This window comes from Antennarius striatus, chromosome 4 (genome assembly GCF_040054535.1).
Source record: "Antennarius striatus isolate MH-2024 chromosome 4, ASM4005453v1, whole genome shotgun sequence".
NCBI lineage: Eukaryota > Metazoa > Chordata > Actinopteri > Lophiiformes > Antennariidae > Antennarius > Antennarius striatus.
Window position 1 is genome coordinate 19,795,127 of NC_090779.1, and position 18,433 is coordinate 19,813,559.

Below are 18,433 nucleotides of genomic sequence, written 5' to 3' on the forward strand. Positions count from 1 at the left end.
CATAATAGCTTCTAGACATCGACATGTTGGTGAACTGCAGACAAAGAGTTTGATGGGTTTAATTCAGACACCAGCACCAGCTGTCATTAAATACCCTTATAAATGATGTCAAGCATCCCATAATAGTTACACATGTTAGCATAGCAGTTTAACTGAAAATACTATGGTAATAAAATACAGCCATGGAGAATTTCCAGCACATTAATATGTCACCTCATTCTAAATATTATCTTAAGATTCAAAAACTTTATATCTGACATTCTATATATTTGAGAACAGAAATGAATCCGTCATGTGTATGATAATAAAATGTCTACAAACTTGCCAGCTGTCATTTCAGCATTTAGTAAAATCCATACGTAGTTTCTGCATGGTTTGATGTGAGTTTACCTAATTTCACCATATAACACATCAACGATAACTGAGTAATCCCTGAGATGAGCAGCATGTTACGATTCCCTGAAGTAAAAATGTATATATTGTTAAGTTCCTATTCACTTGTGTAGATTACTGAGGCATAATATGAATAGAGTTAGGTGTCTGCCTCTCTCTCTGTCATGTCTTGATGTCTCATTAGCAGTGTGCTCTAGGGTTATTGATCCCTGGGAGATGGTAATTACGTTATCAAAGCTTGAGTTGTACTTTTCAATATAGTAAACACAGGAAATGAGTAGCAGGGGCTGATTATGTTTACCATGTTCAGTCATACTGGCTTGAGCCTCTGTCTGAACCCTGAGTATAATTTCTCAGAAAAATACTAATCGATAAATGTACAAGCACTAATAAAAGCTCATTCCATCTCATGTTATTACATAACATACATACATAATAACATACAGGACCCTGAGGTCCTCCGACATTGGCCTTTTAACCAGACAAAAACCAACGGTGAGGCAGCATTTAACCACTGTGGCCCCCACCAGTAGAATAGCCTGCCGGAGGGCCTCAGGCCTGCAGAGACTTGAAATTTTTACAAGAAGATTAATGACACATCTTGTTAATCAGGCTTTTAACTAATATTTTAAGCCTTTTTTTATGCTTCTATTACAGTCTATTTAATTTTAGTTGGTTTTTACCCTGCTTTTAAAGATGATGATAATCTTAAATCGTATTCTGCTTTTATTTGTTACTAATATTGTAAGTATTCTATTTTATGTTTTAATCTTGTGTATTTTGTTTTTATACTGTATTTATTTTTTTATAAGTATTATTTTAGTCCTATTTTATCCTTGTAATCTTTAGCTTTGACTCCAGTATTTGCTCAGGGGAGCAGTGTTGAGTCTGTTAGTGGGGTTGCTGTCCTTGGGGTCCTTTCGACCCGGGCAGCTGGAGGTTCCTCCCCCCTACGTGGGGATCCACCTGTCTATCAGATTGGGGGGGGCCTGTGTGCCCGCCTCCCTGATGGCACGGCCTGTGGCTCGTCCCGGTGAGTCTTGTTCCAGACATAGCCGGCCTTGAGAGCGCCTACATGAAGCGCCTTGTAATCCGGAGCAGCAGCTACTGTGGGAACATATTAGTGTGGATTAGCAGGCAGCGGTTGTGCCCTTGCCGTCCTGGAATTTTGTTTCACTCTGCTGTGATTTCGGTCTTCTTGGCTATCCTGTTGTACGGCTGTCAGACCAAAGAGCGACCTCCATCATCAAGTGTTTATTCAATTCAGTTTTCCATTGCCTGAAACCCATGGAGCAAGAAAATAGGATGATTTTCCCCTTTCACAGTGTTCACACACCATCCAATTAGGTCTCTAAGACACAAGGGAGACAGCAATAGGCAGGCAGTGATGTGGGCAGATGAAAAAAGAAGAACAGTAGTGTGACAGGTTCTGGAACTAAGAGAAGGAATGAGACAAAAGAGGAGGAAAATATGAGGCCTTTCTAGACAATCAGTCTTGTGTGTGTGCTCTGAACCAAGCTTATGACATCTTGATCATAGCTTCAGTCATTTCTTTTGTTTTTTCCACTTACATGTGTTTATTTAAGTGTGTGTCCATACACATCATTTATCCATATCCACTGCAGATGTAGAAAGACTATTACTGGTACAATAAAAGGCTAAGGGTTTAAGGGTTTATGATCACCATTATATATTTATATCTTGCGTTTATCTATTAGCACATTCTCAAAAATGTAATCATACTCTCAATGTGATGCACATGAGCAGCACTTTGTAAATGCAAGGAGTAGATTCTCATTTAGCAACTGTCAGCAGCGGCCTCTCAAATTATAGACTTCAGAGCCTGTGGCCACCACTTGAACACACTGGTGGGAAACTGTCTAATGAATCTCATCTTTCAGCTGCACAATACGGCGTATACACTACAACATACACATTACCTTTACCTCACTTTCAACAAATATCGTTACGGTGTTGTGGGTGTTGGAAAATCTCCTACAGGCCTGGGAAAGAGTAAGATATCAAAAATGGTCCCTCTCTGCATCAGAATCTTGACTAAGTCTCTATCCATGTGAGCAAGCCTTTTTTTCCACATTACTGCTCCAACCATCAAACAAAACTATTAACCACAACCAATATATGTATCTCAGCAGAGGTAAAAATGAATTCAACCAGCAAAAAATGTGATAATATGGGCTGTTGAAGCTGAATGGTATGGGATTATTTAAAAAAAAAAAAAAAAAAGGACTGTTCTGTTGTCAGGTTCTGTTTTAACTTTAAATAGATTACCCATAAGACAATTAGGGTAACCAGCATAGAGAACCCGTGACATGTCATCTATAGATGACAGACACACAGGCAAACGAATCCTAACAAAGACAGACGCTCTGCCATCCCTCAGTGAATTACTGGGGCTAATTGCACTAATTATGAAGCCCTGATGGCGCGGCTTCTGATTTAAGAGGATAAGATGGATCGGTTTGGGGGTTTTTTTCCCTTCATTTCAATTCTTCGGGTTAGTACTGCTTATGTTTGAGGTTGTTGGGGGGTTTTTTGCGCTTCGCAGAAGAACTAATGCATAAACTCACGCCACTTGTGCCAAATTGCGCGTCTCTCTGCAGATCATTGCTGAGTGACCTTAAATTAATTCAATTGCGTAAGATTGTGTAACCTGTCTGGCGACAGTGACACATTGTTTTAATTTACAAAACTGTGACAAGATTTTAAAAAATGCTTTTAATTTCTAACCGTGATAATTAGTTTTTCGGTTCTCCATTTAAACTTAGAACAGCGGTGCGCCAGAAGCGAATCGGAGATAACTTTCCATTTCCTCAAAAATACTCCAAAAAGTATTCAACTCAGATCATCTGGATTTGGAGTGGCCTGTACCAGATATGCTATAATTAGATTCCAATGCTAGAAAGGCTTGCAGGGTGTTGATCATTGTTATTTCATGAAGCATGCGGTGTTATGAATCTCATCTTTTCAGACCGACCATTCTCTACCGAGCAGGGCCCGCAAGATATTCACAGACATGAAAATAATAACTCACCAATGTCCATAAATCATTGGAGGCATATTTTGAACTTGCACTAAGCCAAAATTCTAATCGTTTATTAAACATTTATCATGCAACTGCAACATGTTCACAGTTTCTTCAACCCCAGACAGGATTATCGGGAACGTTTCTGTGTTGAATTTGGAACATGTTATAAAAAGACAGGATTAAGATGGAGATGTTCACATCATGGGAAGGTTTGTCTTCCATCAAATAAAACTGGTGCGACGACGCCCTCTGGCGGAAACAATGAAAATCACCTTAGAATTCACAATATTATGCTTTATTGTAATTGCATTTTAAATAATATTATTGCCAATTACTTTATAATACCTTTGTGTCATTTAGTCTTCAGGCGCTGTAAAGTAAATGAAACAACTCTAATGACTACATCACTGAGCGTTCTGTGAAAATGCAATTCCTCCATGGAAACGTTGCCTCTTCTCAAGGGCTTATGATAATGTTTTCTGTCATTTTAATTTTCTGTCAGATCTTTTTTCCCCGTCTTCAAAAGAAAAGGTCAGGGTTTCATTTGGTATAAGATTCAATTAAAAACTACAAGAGCTCTCGACATCCACTGATCTCAACATCCAACCGGTAGAGCCTGATGTTTCCAGGTAACGCAGCATAGAGTTTCTCTTTCTCTCTCTCCCTCTCTCCACAGGTCTGCTGCTCAACCTCATCATGCATAGAAAAGCCTCAAGATGAGCAACTGTACCGAAGTGGTATCATTCACTTCTGGACTAAATGAGGATAATGTTAATGACATGCACTTGTTCTCAGGAGGAAGCTGATTATAATTGAAAGCAAAAGACAGACAAACCATATTGTGTATTCAAACACAATGCAAAGCATCCCCACATGCTCTGATTACAGTATACAGGCGATGAAAAAACTTAGATAAGATGCAAGTTTAAGAAGTATTTATAATATTATACAAAGATATTTTGTGCAAGAGGATGTTAGGGCTGTGAAACCTGTACAATATGAACAAAGCACTTGCAAAACAGTGGCAACCTGACAGCAGATCATGGCTAATGGACCATGGTCATGTCAAATGGGTAACTATTAAGGTACTAGCTTTATTATACAATTATACAATAGCTTGTATATGATTACATATTTATATAAAGTGCAAAAGAAACAAGCACTTACAGTGAATGTCTGAAGTGCTCTGTGACTGAGTTTAAACCACCACCACATGCTGAAAACACTCATCATATGGCCAAGTGGTTGGGCGAATATCTGAATATTTGGCAAGTCAGTACGACAGTCAGCCGTAGCTCAGCTGCAGGACATATATTGTATTACAAAATGTATGAAAGGGTTACCAATCTGTACAATATATTGAATCTTACAAAGATAACTATATGGACAGTGGAAAAGGTTGTCTAAAACTCCCCTTTTTACATTAATAAATATACACTAGCTGTTTAGTCCTGCTTCTTCTGCATGGAAGCATAGCACCACAGGCTCGCTCTCTTTTTTTTAAAAAATCGTCAGTAAGATAAAACCTAAAATAAAAGAGATGATTCGTTCTTATTTCAGGGGAATAAGATGTAACTGACTTTAAAGGTATAAGAAAATATATAAACTGTTAGTGATTACGTTAAATGTTTTGTTTATAGTTCATACTTTTGTTTTTTTTTTCTCTCTAATAATGTTTCTAGGTTACAAAAAGCAAGAGAATTCAGCATCACAGTTGAGTTTCAAGAATACAGAGAGTAAAGAGGCATCAAGCGGTCCATCAGACGCTGTCCAGCACCTATCCAAAACACCAGCAGCTGAGGATTCTGGGGGATTATCTAGGTCTGCTGGGAACCCTGTTGAAAGATGCCAGGGATTATTTGTATTCAGGAGCCAAGACACCAGGATGAAACAAAAGTACACAGTTCTGATAAAACACAAGTGGCACTACAGTTCAGAGACTTTGGTCCTTACTGAGTTGGTTCTTTTACGTTTCCAGCAGTCTGGATTGAGTCTTTTCTGCTCCTCAGCTAGAGCCTTGGCCTCCATGGTGTACATCCTCCTCTCCTCACTCTTCATCTTCTTCCACTTGTCACCCAGGATGACACTGATGGCTCTGGGGGATGACAGTTAGAAACAGAAGATAAAAGGACTCTGAAATGTAATTATTTTCCTCTTAACCTTTCCTACAGAAAATGAACGTAGTTTATATTTTCCAAAAATAAAAGCTCCTCTTTTGAATTATTTTTAAATTCTATTTATCCATCATGTTTGGCAACAGCCTCTTGAGGCGGGTTACGCTTAAAGAGCTTGGAGCTGGCAGCTGTGGCATTAAATTAAGAATTATGTCCTAAAGTAAATCACGTGTAATGGTCCAAGAATAAAAAGGCGCATTGAAGCTCGACTTTTTTTTCTTTTTTACTATATCTCAAATGCAGTAAAAATACACCGACTTGGAGATGATTACCCTGGGACGTTTTAACTTGCATTTTAAGTTTGTTCACATGTAAAGTGTGTTTGAGATACTTTCACAAGTGTACATCTTGTTTGCACCAAATTAAGTCTTTTGTTAGCACAGCCAGCCCGTTTTTAAAGTTCACAACTTGCTTCAGAATTTACTAAAGCTGTGGATCATTTTATTTTAACGGATTAAGGCCTCTGTCCATGCTATGAATGTTTTTCACTGATGTTAAGCATATCTTATTTTAATCTGTAGCTCTGGGCTTGACAGCTACATCCTGCATAGCTCAATATGATCCAGCACAATTAGTGTCAGTACACACTGCACCAACACGATAGCAACAACTGAGTCACAGTGTTGTCAAGGTCAGGTTACTTTTCCTCTCCCCCAGAAACTTTACTCCCTTCTCCTTCATTTTGATCAAGGCCCGTACGAAGGACCGAGGCAAGCACATTCTTTCTGTTGAGTAGTGTCCAAACGCCTCCAATTAACTAGGAGTTCAATGGTCACAGACATTGACGTAATGTGTTTGGAAAAGTCACTTTTCTCGTGTGTGCCATCATGTTGTTCACCACAAATTTAGAGTATATAAATTATAATGTTTATATCCCAAATGGTTTACAGTCCAAGCTCTCTGGTGCCTGTCATGGCCTGGGAACACCTCAGGATCCCCCCAGAGGAGCTGGAAGAGGTGTCTGGGGAGAGGGAAGTATGGGCATCCCTCCTGAGACTGTTGCCCCCGCGACCCGGTCCCAGATAAGTGGTTGAAGATGGATGGATGGATGGATGGATGGATGGATGGATGGATGGATGGATGGATGGATGGATGGATGGATGGATGGATGGATGGATGGATGGATGGATGGATGGATGGATGGATGGATGGATGGATGGATGGATGGATGGATGGATGGATGGATGGATGGATGGATGGATGGATGGATGGATGGATGGATGGATGGATGAATGGATGGATGGGTTTACAGTTTCTCATTGATCTGCTCGGTAATTATTTCCCGCTTTGAAAAGATGGCATCATTTCCTCTTTCATGGCTAAGTGCTGCACAATTTAGTGGAACAGGAAATTGTGGTGCACATTCAGATCTGATACAGTGATACGGAAATTCATTAACCTTAATTCATTCTACTACAAGCATATTCTATTAAACAAAGTTTGAGTAAGATCCTACTATGGCAGATAAAGCTGATCCTGACAAGCAGAGGGCATTGGACAAATCAAATCTATCCTCGTCACTTTAAGAATAAGTGGCGGCTGAATTTTTTTGTCATGTCGGTACATGACAACAGTCAGTCAGTAAATTTTAAATACCTGTTATCCTTCCCAGGATACATCTGTGTATACTCCACCCTGTACTTCTTGGCGAAGAGCATGAAGGCATTCATTGGCCGTTTGCATTTTGTAGGCATGGCACCACTGGCTGTCCCTGAGGTGTGGCTCCTGTTTGATTTGCTTGTCAATGATTGCGGGGAGCTTGACCGCTCAAGCTTATCACAGTCTGGACTGATGGCACCCCCGCTCGACAGGGAGGTCCTGCGCTGACGAGCCATGCTGCTGAGAACATACACCGCTGAGGAATCCAGGGGGGTGAAATCATAACTGCAGGAGATTCAAGGAAAAGAGAGACACAAGTTAGTATTAAGTTTTTCTTTCATTACAATTTTATGTGCTATTGATTTTTTTTCCAAGTGTGTGGATGCACTTTGGCCATTTTTATATTCTAATGCACTGAAATGTAGATATTTACAATAAAGTAAACAAACACATACCTCCTGAAAGTGTCAAACACAACAGAGTCGTCGCAGTTGATGGCATCTGGGTGGCTTGGTGGCAGACAAATATCGCCCAACTGCATCTCATAGCAAGGGATTCCATGGTGCACCACGGTCAGGCTCGGATAAAATGAAGACCACCCTGAAAAACACAATAGAAGAAATAAGAGATCACTTTGTTAATTAAAATGTTAATTCAAACAAAAATAATAACAGGCATTCAGTGATCATGTGGTCTGTGGAAGCTTCTGCTGACAAAGACTCATTTTCAATTACTCTACGGTCGATTATTTACTTTGTGTTCTTTTCTTGAAATGATCTTATTTTGAAGAGAGTTAAATATTGTGAACAGAAATAATCTAGTTATTGTTTGTCATGTTTTACTTTTACCTTTATTTTTGACAAAAAATGGGTGATCCAATCGGCATTCGGCTGTTAACAAGCCATCATCAGGTGACCCAGGGTCAAATAGAAGCTTAAGAACTGCTTGGTTAAAAGATACAGTCTCTTCGTGGCTCACCAGCTTCAATCCATCTGAACCGAATCTCTGCAAATGAAACAAAGATCAACGATTAACACGACAAGTCTGCTGAACTAATCACCATGGAGTGACTGGTTTGTTATGACTGATTAGCAGAAACCTTGATAAACTTAGTTATATGTTTATCATTAAGTTTTATCATTATCATATGTTTTGAAATCACCACTGTAAATCACTGAACCCTGTTATAGTTCTGCGTCACTCCTGTACCTCCACAATTGGTTTGGTCGCCACCCTGTGGTCTTTAATGGCCATTGCAATAACTACTGACTACAGTCATCAAATCAACAAAGCAGAAACACTAAACCTACGGTTAGTCGAAACAGCAGGAAATTTCTTCTGACTACAACTAGTCATGATTTAATAATTTTATAGATACAATTATTGCCAACCTTTATAGATCGGGAGGAAGGCATCATCCTGTCATCATCTGAGTCGTCATCAGAATCAGCAAGTTCATCAGCTTCCTGCCACTCCACATTAGGTCCCCGATGAAAGCGCAATCGAGTTCCTGAATGTCCACAAAACAATGTCAGACATAGACCTGCTTGTCATTATTGCAAATTTGGAACCAAGCTGTCTGTTCTGAAACACATTAGAGGTCTACGTTGTTTTTCCATATTTCTATGAGTTTGACTTCATGGAAAATTATATTTAAACCCATGTTTCTCAGTTGATCATATTTTTTAAAATGGTTTTATACAATTTTATGTCATCAAAGATACAAAATTACCAGACTGAAGAAGTCATGAATAAATTACTATTCAAAGGGGGAAATACACATTTTCATTGACTATTATTTATCATTTTATTCATAATTGCCCTATATCTTAATTCATGAAAATAATGCTACTAATAGGCATAATTCTGCATATAGACAAGTTGGTTTATGCAGTCTTTACCTTTCAGGAAGCAATGCCAGGCTGTAGAGGGCCAAGAGTGAGACCAGGCCATATCTTCATCATCAGAAAACGATGAGGACATTGAGAAAACTCCAGACTCTGATTCACTGCTTGCCTGATATAAATAACAAAAGTGTATATACTAGGAAATGAACAAAGTCAACATGAATGGATGGATTTAATATGCAGAGGCTAGAAGTGAAAGGTTACCCTGATACGTCTGCGCTCCCTGAGGTGGCCTCTGGACGGGTTGGGTGCGCTACTGGCTAATGGAGGACGGGCGTAGGAATGTAAACTATTGCTATTGCCAAAGATGTGAACTGGAGATGATCTAAAAAATACAAAATAAACATGAATCAGCATTATAATTCAAAATTACAGTTAGACATCAGAATATAATTCTGCCACTCAGAACTTCCATGCTACTTAGTTTTGGTACAAACCTCTTATATGGGGCATTCTTGAGCAATGGGCTTTGAGGACTGGTGGCAATGTTGGCCAGTTCAGCGAGCCAGTTGGTGCTAGGGGAGCAGTTGACCTCCTGGTGAGAGACTCCTGCTCCAACTTGAAATAATCCTGGAGATCTCTGGTCCTCCTCCACCTCCTGCAGCTCTGGCAGGTCATCTAGGTAGGAATCAGTGGTAATATGCACAATTACTATATAGAAAAATTCAATGTATCTAATGCATAATGTTTTTTTTAAATTAAATTTATATTTTACCATAATCCATTTGGCATCTTGGTGAGGATGGCAGGTCCTCGTTACATTTCAATAGATCAAATGAGTCATCCATTCTCAATGTTCTCTTGTTTTATCTTTGTTTCAACGGCCCTCTGGTCGGTTTACTTTGCTTCTACTGTCATATTCAGCCACATCAGCTATGTATGAGTGGAAGACGGACAAAAAATTAGAAAAAAAATAATAAAATAAAATCATTCTATCATTGAAACTGCTTCAAACTGTTCTACATGGAAATAAAATCTATTAAATTCGATTCAAAAACTATTTAAAATTATTAACACAATGCACTTAGTTTCATGTAAGATGTTTTCATTGTAAAGCATGTCATTTAGTTCATCAATATAATGGAAAAAGGGAGCAGCTTCTAGGAAATCCTTTGTCTTCGAACCAACAGAACGCTTCTGTAACTGGTCACGTGACCCGCTGCGTGGAGGCCTTGTTTATAAACTTAAAACCATTTGGCGCATGCGTACCAGAGCTCATTCATTCACAACTGCGTGGCAAATGTTTTAAATACCAGCAATTCGTTTAGAAAACAGGCGAACGGCGAATAAAATATACCAATTTGGATTGGAAAATGGAAATTTATATCAGTGACAGGGTAAAGTATTTATTTACGATGTGAAAATTCTGTTGTCTGGTGTCGGGCAAAGTCAAGAATAAATCGTTTGGGAATAGAACGAGATAGCAAATATCAACAATGATTTCACATGGAAGAACTAACGGGTCGTTTGCCTTCAGCCTGTTTGTCAAAGGTTGCTTCAAGCTGACTTGCATCGACATCGTAAACGCGGATATACCAACAGCGTAATGACTTCGCTCCAAAACTATTCTCATTTGTAAAAGAAAACAAGAAAGAAAGAAATAAAAACACGTTCCGTTGAACATGTCTGCTATTTTCTCATTCCTCCAACCCAATTGCAGTGTCGTCCGTTCCGACCCAAAGGCTGTCGGGTCTAACACTGTAAACAAAAGAATGTCAACAAGTTGAGGCATGACGCAACCTCTCTGCCCCGTTCAAAATGAATGACACAAAAATCGCTGAAAGCATTTTGACAACATTGTCATACAACCAGAAACAGATTGTTCCATATAGAACATCTTCTTTTGATGCATACAACTGCAATGGTGTTTTTTTTTTTTTTTTGCCAAAACACCGTCACAGCGAAAGAAAAAAAACCCTGTTGTCGAACACAACCTGTCACTGGACTACAAATAAAAGCGTGACAGCCCGACCAAATTATACTATTAGCATGATATATACAAATATCACACAATTGTAAAGTTAAAGATTAGTTTGAACCTTTTTTATTCGAAAACAAAATAGTTTACGTCTCACTTACCAATCCTGTCGCCATCGAGAAACTCTCTGGCACTCCGTCGAGGGGTGGGAATTACTCTTTGAAGAGAAGGCTTTCTATTGGTGCAAATAAACGTCAAAAACAAAAATGCTGCTATGCTATTGGTCTATCTAGTTAAGAAAAATGGGAAAGGTGGGATCTAGTTTGTTGATCAGTGTATCATTGGTTTAAAGTACACGTCTGTTACTACTTAGTAACAGCTGATTGGCAATAACAGGAACAATACATGGTTATTTTTTATCTACTTTCATGCAACTACAGTACGCAGTACGAACATTGCTTCATGGATTTGTTATGTTGTACGAAAACATCTCTTAGAATTTGTCCTGCAAAGCCTCCTCGATCAACAAATGAATGACTATACATGAATGAATGCAGAAATGAATGAATGACATAACGAATGAATGAAGGAATGAATGAAAACCGACGAAAGTGTGCGATTTTTTCTGTTTTAATAAGTAAATGAGTGACGCTCGAAGTAAAAAAAAGATTCTTTATTGACATGTAAAGTGAAACGTTCGGTACTTTAAACCAGTATTATGGGTTTGCCCTCATTAAAAGTCCTGTCTGAACAAAAGAAGGGGGGTGGGGATTGAATGTCTAAATTTTCAACCAGCTTTAAGCTGATGAGCTGCATTTAAAGCACAGAAAATGTAGAGAATGTCTCAATTATTAATTGTTTAAAAAGCAGATAGATAGATAGATAGATAGATAGATAGATAGATAGATAGATAGATAGATAGATAGATAGATAGATAGATAGATAGATAGATAGATAGATAGATAGATAGATAGATAGATAGATAGATAGATAGATAGATAGATAGATAGATAGATAGATAGATAGATAGATAACCCTGTTGGCAGGGGGCATGTTTCAAACAGTATAAGTTGTTGGCAGAGGTAGACAGCAATAATGCTTGTAATAACCATAATATATGTGTCACAAAAAAACTATATCAACAAATTTTACATTAAAAACAGGAAAACAATTATTCTAAGACGTCATCTATAAAGAATACAGTCTAATGATTAAAATTAATTAAATTAAAAATGGGCCTTAATAGTAACAGTAAATACTCAAATTTCAAATTGTACAGATATTCCTTGTATATTCTTACAAAACTATCAGCTATCTCTCTGAAGTTGTTTTCCATTGTGTTACAAAAGCACTGTAATAGGCTAACAGCCACAAACACTAATCAACAATGATCTATATTTTATGGTGATGTGTTTAAGTGATTAAACCTTATGATAAACAGGAAGCTTTGTAAAAACGAGTACTTTGAAGTCTCCATTCTATTTCATTCAAATGATGTCATGTTACTCATATGCATCATTTCTTATGTGGCACCCTTGCACCAGTGCACCTCATGCTGCAATCATTACACATAATTGTGACATATTTGCTCACAATGATCAGGTAAGAAATTAGCTTTGGCATCCGATTTAAAAAACAAAACAATATTTCAACATTTACAAATGGTATTATAGTACAGTAAATATAACACTGCAGAGAAAAGATGAGAATTAACAAGGTGGTTAATATACTAACATATAACGCATGTGACATTTGAATTTAAAATGTACATTTAGATTTTTAAGTGTAGCTTTGTGAGAAATTGAATTTAAACTTAAGCCACGCTGTTTTGACTTACTTCATTTTTGTTGAAATACACATCTGAAATTAAGATGGTCTTAAATGGTAATCTTAATTCCTGTCATTTATTTGACACACAAATTTTGCTGTGGGTATTCACATATCTTGTAAGAAAAGCTGTTGATCATGGGGGGAAACATCCATACAAGCATCTTTTTTTTTCATCCACTGATTCATGGTCCGTTTGAGCCCTCTCATTCACTTTATTGGTCAATCTCAGTGCTACTCCCAAACAGGGCCACCAGCTGCTCTTCATAGTTAGCAATATTTCTTTTCATGATGTCCATACATGGGCCCAGCAACCTCTCGAAAGCTTTAACATCCATGACTGATTAAAAAAAACAAACAATGAATCAGTAAGATATACAATTATAGTTGGAATAAACATTAAAAGGTGTTATAAATGTTCTTAAAAATGTACCCAAGCATTTGACGCTCCCTACGGCATAGGCTGAAGCAGCTCTGGGCTTGTTTGTGACAAGTGCCAACTCTCCAAAATACTGGCCACGAGAGCAAGTGGCAATATCCACCTCCTCTTCTTCCTGGTCTTTTTTCGTCTGTCAAAAAAAAAACAAAAAAAAAAAAGATTTCCACAATATGAGATAAAGAAGATCCCCACCTTTTCAGATAATTTTCATAAGAGAGAACAGACGTACCCTGCTTCTTTTCATGGTAATTCTAACTTGACCAGACTCAACAATGTAGAAGCAATCTGCCAAATCACCCTGCAATACAAAATATTCTAATGATTGTAAAAGCATCAATAATGAGTGAATCAGTGTTTATAAATGCTCAAATTTAGCAAAAAAAATGAACGACCAGTCGTATCGTTGATGATATGAAAATACTTGTCACCTGAGCAATAATTTGCTGCGAGTCATTGTACACCTTGGTGGATATTACGTCTACTACCTTCATTCTCTCCGAAAGCTGTGGATGAAAGGATATTTGGTTGAAGCCTAACTGTATATGCGTATGTCATTTTGGTAGAGCTGAAGGACAAAGCTGATATAAACCTCTAATGATGTAAGCAGTGGTAGAGTTTCAATGAATGCCTCATACAGCTTCCTCTTCTTGGCATTATTCTTCACTATGATCCTCCTGAATGTCAGACGATCCTGAAACACAGATGCAGAGAAAGGTTCATACTTTGAGAAATAGACCAAACCTGCTTTGTGGTGTTGTAATATGCTTTATTAGGTAGAAAAAAAATTCTATCCCCTAAATGTTGTAATACTTTTGACAACCTGTCTTGAATTCAGTAATAAATGGATATTCAATATAAAGACAGAATGTAGGATGTACAGAAAGTCCAACACAATTTTTTTTTATATTGTGCACATTTCCCCGACGTAAGGTTGGTTGCTTTTCAAAATTTCCCAAATGTTCAAATTTTTCGCCAAACTGAAGCTCATATGAAAGGATGTTTTGCAGCAGCGCTGAATATATGAATACCACTCTGAATATAAGCAGAGCCCCCAAGGGCTCACACCATTGTTCTGCCTTAACTCATAAATCATAAGAAGTCTACCAGTTGCATGTCATTTAAACAGTTTAGGCTCCAATAATGGCCAGAAACATATACAATACACAAAATGAATGTACTGTAGGAAATACAGGCAGCTGTCAAGGGCACCCTCTGGCAAAGAAGACAAACTAGTAAATAAGACTTTATCTCAGGGGCCAGTAATGGTCAGACTATGAGCCAAATGTGGACAGTAATAGGATTCCATGCAAGGCCTTTGGACATAAAAGGGAAAAGAAGCTTATTATCGGTCCTTGCCATTTAAATAAAAATATTGGTAATATTGCACAGCAGGGTCTGTAAGCATTATTGGCAGAACATAAAACAATATGTAAGTCAGCAAGCTGTATCAGGAGAGCTAATGTAGTGGTTATGTTGGCTAACTCTTCCCCAAACAACCTGACTTTAAATCCTGGAGGTCTTTTATCCATGTTTGATACATTTGATTTAATTATTAGAGGACAGGGCTACAGGTTTGGCGTTAGGGGCAGCGGCCTCAGACTTCACACTGAACCAATGTCCAGGGACACCAATGATGTTTGTGCACTTTTTGTTGCATTCAGTGGATTTTATTTATCAATATATGTCAGACAAGAAACATAATCTCGTCTTGTGGCACCAGGTACTCCCAGAGATATTCTGAATGGTCGCTGCATGATTTACAGTGCAACATGCTTCAAGAACCTGCATATGGAGCAGACTGCACTCTTACTTAAGGATTTAATAGTTTACTCACTAGGCACCAAAGGGCTCCAGGCGAAGTGGCAATTATTGTGGCTGCCCTGGGGGTGTTGTACATCAATGCTAACTCTCCAAAGCTGCCTCGGTTGTCATAGCAACCAACGAGCTTCTCTGTTCCATCAGCCTTCACAAAAATGTTAAATGTCCCACTGAATAAAAAAAAAAAGAAGAAGGAATAATTAACATTCTTAGAGACTATAAAGTCATGGCTGACACACTAATTCACCCTGGCATCATTAGTTGATTTTAAAGGCTATTTACAGATTAATTTTCAGTGACTAATGATGTGAAACAGACATGAAAGATCACCTTTCAATAGCATAGAAGTTATCTCCATCATCATCCTGATCAATGATGTGTTCTCCTTCAGTGAAGAACTTCTCAAACATGGCATCCAGCACCTGAGACATCTCTTCCTGCATTAGTGGGATTTATCAGTAAGATATTTATACGTCATATCATGGAAAAAATACTCACTCATCATGTGAATTAAAAATAACTTTAAAAACATGCACAGTACATTGAGCTGTAGAAAAAGCTGTCTGGCCAGAGGCCTTGTTCTCCTTTGTGTAATCTCAGTGATGGTAGTGCACAGAACAGAGAAGTACATGAGATAGTTCTTATGGAATGATCCACTTACTGGATCCAAATTCTTGAACAGAAGAATGTCCCTACATGCTTCCTGTAGTCTCTGTCTTTGCTCATCGGTCTTTGGGTAAGTGACCTGACAAAATGAAGCACAGTCATGTAACATGACAATGAGATAAACTGCACGTTAAACTCAGAAAATGCTCAGTGGTTTATTTTTTTAGCACCAAACACACCTTCACCTTCATTTAAATGCAATTCTATGTCCACACTTTTTGCTGGTGCTTTAGATTTAGAGCTACAGTTAATTCTACATGTAAAAAAAAAGCATGCCTTAATAGTAAGAGAGGGTATTTGTATTATAAAACACATTTTACCCATGGCTCTTTATCCTCCTCATCTTCATCGGGATTGAATGCTTCAGCACACACTGTATGAAAGAGATCCACAGAGATTTAAAAAAAAAGGAAACTCGATACCAGATAGAAAAACCTCCAGGAAATGATAGCACTATGAAACAAAAGAATTTTAACTTTGTGAATATATTTTCTCTAATTCTATATCTCTGCTTTAATTGGTTGCTCTACTGCAGGTATTCATTTCCAGTTTGCAACGACGAAGGTAAGATGTGTTCTTCAAGTGTTGCTGAATACTTTTCTTGCTATCTCTACATCCACGCCAATCACTAACAGTAATAGTAAAGTAGTTTCAACTCTAATAAATCAATGTTATTATTATAAGCTGAGGATAGGGAGAAAAGACAGATGGAAAAATGTTTCAATACAGCACATGCTGGAGTGCATGTGATGTAACCTCAGTACTCATGTGTCAAAGAAGTCTTAAATAATTCCAGCGGTGACACTGTCCAGAGGTATTCTACTGACAGACCAAATGACACCTCACCTGATGCTCTTCTGATGAATCTGTTGATCATCGGGGCTGTAGAAGAATAAAACAACATACATCAAAATGGCACATTTTACAGTGAAATAACACCTTACCTTAAAAAGATAAAGTTAATGTCTCGTGTGGCTTCATGCACAGCAGACGAAGATACCCATTCTTGTCCTCATTAAGAATCCAAAATCATTTAGGTCAAACCAGAAAAAGGATAACTTTTGTTTGCTTTCTATGAATTAAATGAAATAAATACAAAGTCTCAATTAAAAAAAGAAGGCCTTCAGGCGAGGGTTACATATGGAGTACTACTGTAAAAATCACTGAGGAAGCAATGTGACCCCACAATACTATAATGGCTGGTTTGATGGGTGAATTCGGTGTGCTTGTCCTTATGAAACCATTGAAGCTTTGCAGAGCCCACCACTCATTGGGATGCTGTGTCAGACCTCTGGGTTGCTATGCTACTTTCTGCACCTCAAGACAATACTGCACCATATGACCACCGTTTAAGAAAGACAAATCCACCGTGGATTTGATGCATATTCAAGAAGGCCCGAAGAAAGGAAAGGGAAAAATATTAAAATGGCGTAGAGGTGCAGGATCTGTCTGAACATTTTAAAAAAAAATACATGTATGTACGTGTGGGCCCCTTTCATCTGCAGCTGCGGTGCATATAAAGACGGTGCAAAGATGAGGACACATAAAGACACGTTCATTAACAATTATTCAGCCTCCATGACCATATATGGTAAATGACAGAGCCATGGCGGATGCAAGGCGGCGGAGCTGCTGGAGCATCGCTGCGCCCGATGTCTCCTCATCCCATTGAACCGAAGCCCAGCCCGTTAAATATTCACAAAGCTTGATAAATCCTCCATTATTACACATTTTCGTCACGTATAAAACAATCTATCATCCTACCTATGAATTCCTCGTCATCGTCGTCCTCCTCCTCTCCGTTTTCCGAATCGATCTGCATGGCTTCGTCAATGAAATTGACCGCTTTTCCAGGTCTTGAATTTTGGTCATTGCCAAATGAGGCCTGTGTGGTCTCGCTTTCCTTTAGCTGGGTGAAGTACTGTAATGCAAACTCGAGCAAATCCCTGGGCTGATTCCTCAACACTTCCACGGTAAAGCTCTGTAACAGCTCCGTCAGTCCTTCAGGAATTTCTATACTCATTCCTGTTACGAGTCTATGAATGTGGACAAAACCGGTTTGCTGCGAGATTGAATCGATCCAAAAAACGTTTCGTAGGGATTTAAAAATGAGAAGACAGGTGGAGTCTGTTAATAAGCCATCCACAGCGAATCCCCTCTTTTTCTTGAATGAAAATGGCTCTGGATTTTTGGTCCAAGCATCTTCTGCTGCTTCTGGCTAGAGGAAACCCACGCATGTGACCCAGGAATCCATGGCAACCACCTATCCAGGGATTGCGTATGAACAGCAGCCGCGCAGAAACTGCAGTCAGTCGCAAAATACAAATGATGGGAAAGAGAACCCCTCTGGTGTGGCGGTCAGTGATCGATGAGATGAGACTTCGCATATCCACGGCATATTATATCTGTTTACCAGCAGCCCTGCATGTTTAAGTCCATCGTCTACAATACATTGGTTTTAGGATATGCATCTACAGTGATTTTATGAATATAAATGACAGGTAGGGCTGCAAATCAGTCAAAACAGCAGCCTATACTCATAGATTCTAAATTTTAATTCACTGCTATACTGTATTCATATTTTTATATGGAAAGCTGTTTGCAATATCCAATTCAAATAAAAGCATTTTCAGTTGTCCAGTATAA

At 38.4% G+C, this 18,433-nt stretch overlaps 2 protein-coding genes across 3 annotated transcripts; both read right to left on the bottom strand.

Moving 5' to 3' along the window:
• Positions 1-3,718: 3,718 nt before the first annotated feature.
• Positions 3,719-11,243, bottom strand: hbp1 (HMG-box transcription factor 1). Of its 2 annotated transcripts, none has more exons than XM_068313827.1 (11): positions 11,199-11,243; positions 9,835-9,992; positions 9,557-9,737; positions 9,324-9,444; positions 9,114-9,228; positions 8,604-8,722; positions 8,061-8,217; positions 7,668-7,812; positions 7,210-7,497; positions 5,393-5,534; positions 3,719-5,274 (listed from the first exon to the last, which is right to left on the bottom strand). In XM_068313827.1, exons 2-11 carry the CDS (start codon positions 9,905-9,907, stop codon positions 5,257-5,259), a joined length of 1,359 nt encoding a protein of 452 aa, XP_068169928.1. In that variant the 5' UTR covers positions 9,908-9,992; positions 11,199-11,243; the 3' UTR covers positions 3,719-5,256. The 2 variants fall into 2 exon arrangements, with proteins under 2 accessions (XP_068169928.1, XP_068169929.1); XM_068313828.1 differs by lacking the exon at positions 11,199-11,243 and adding an exon at positions 10,580-10,817.
• Positions 11,244-12,280: 1,037 nt separating this feature from the next.
• Positions 12,281-17,996, bottom strand: LOC137593464 (cAMP-dependent protein kinase type II-beta regulatory subunit). The gene is made up of 11 exons (XM_068312169.1): positions 17,552-17,996; positions 16,634-16,669; positions 16,108-16,160; positions 15,783-15,866; positions 15,452-15,558; positions 15,138-15,291; positions 13,893-13,994; positions 13,732-13,806; positions 13,533-13,601; positions 13,298-13,433; positions 12,281-13,204 (listed from the first exon to the last, which is right to left on the bottom strand). The coding sequence occupies exons 1-11, from the start codon at positions 17,808-17,810 to the stop codon at positions 13,080-13,082; spliced, it is 1,200 nt and encodes a 399-aa protein (XP_068168270.1). The 5' UTR covers positions 17,811-17,996; the 3' UTR covers positions 12,281-13,079.
• Positions 17,997-18,433: the final 437 nt, after the last annotated feature.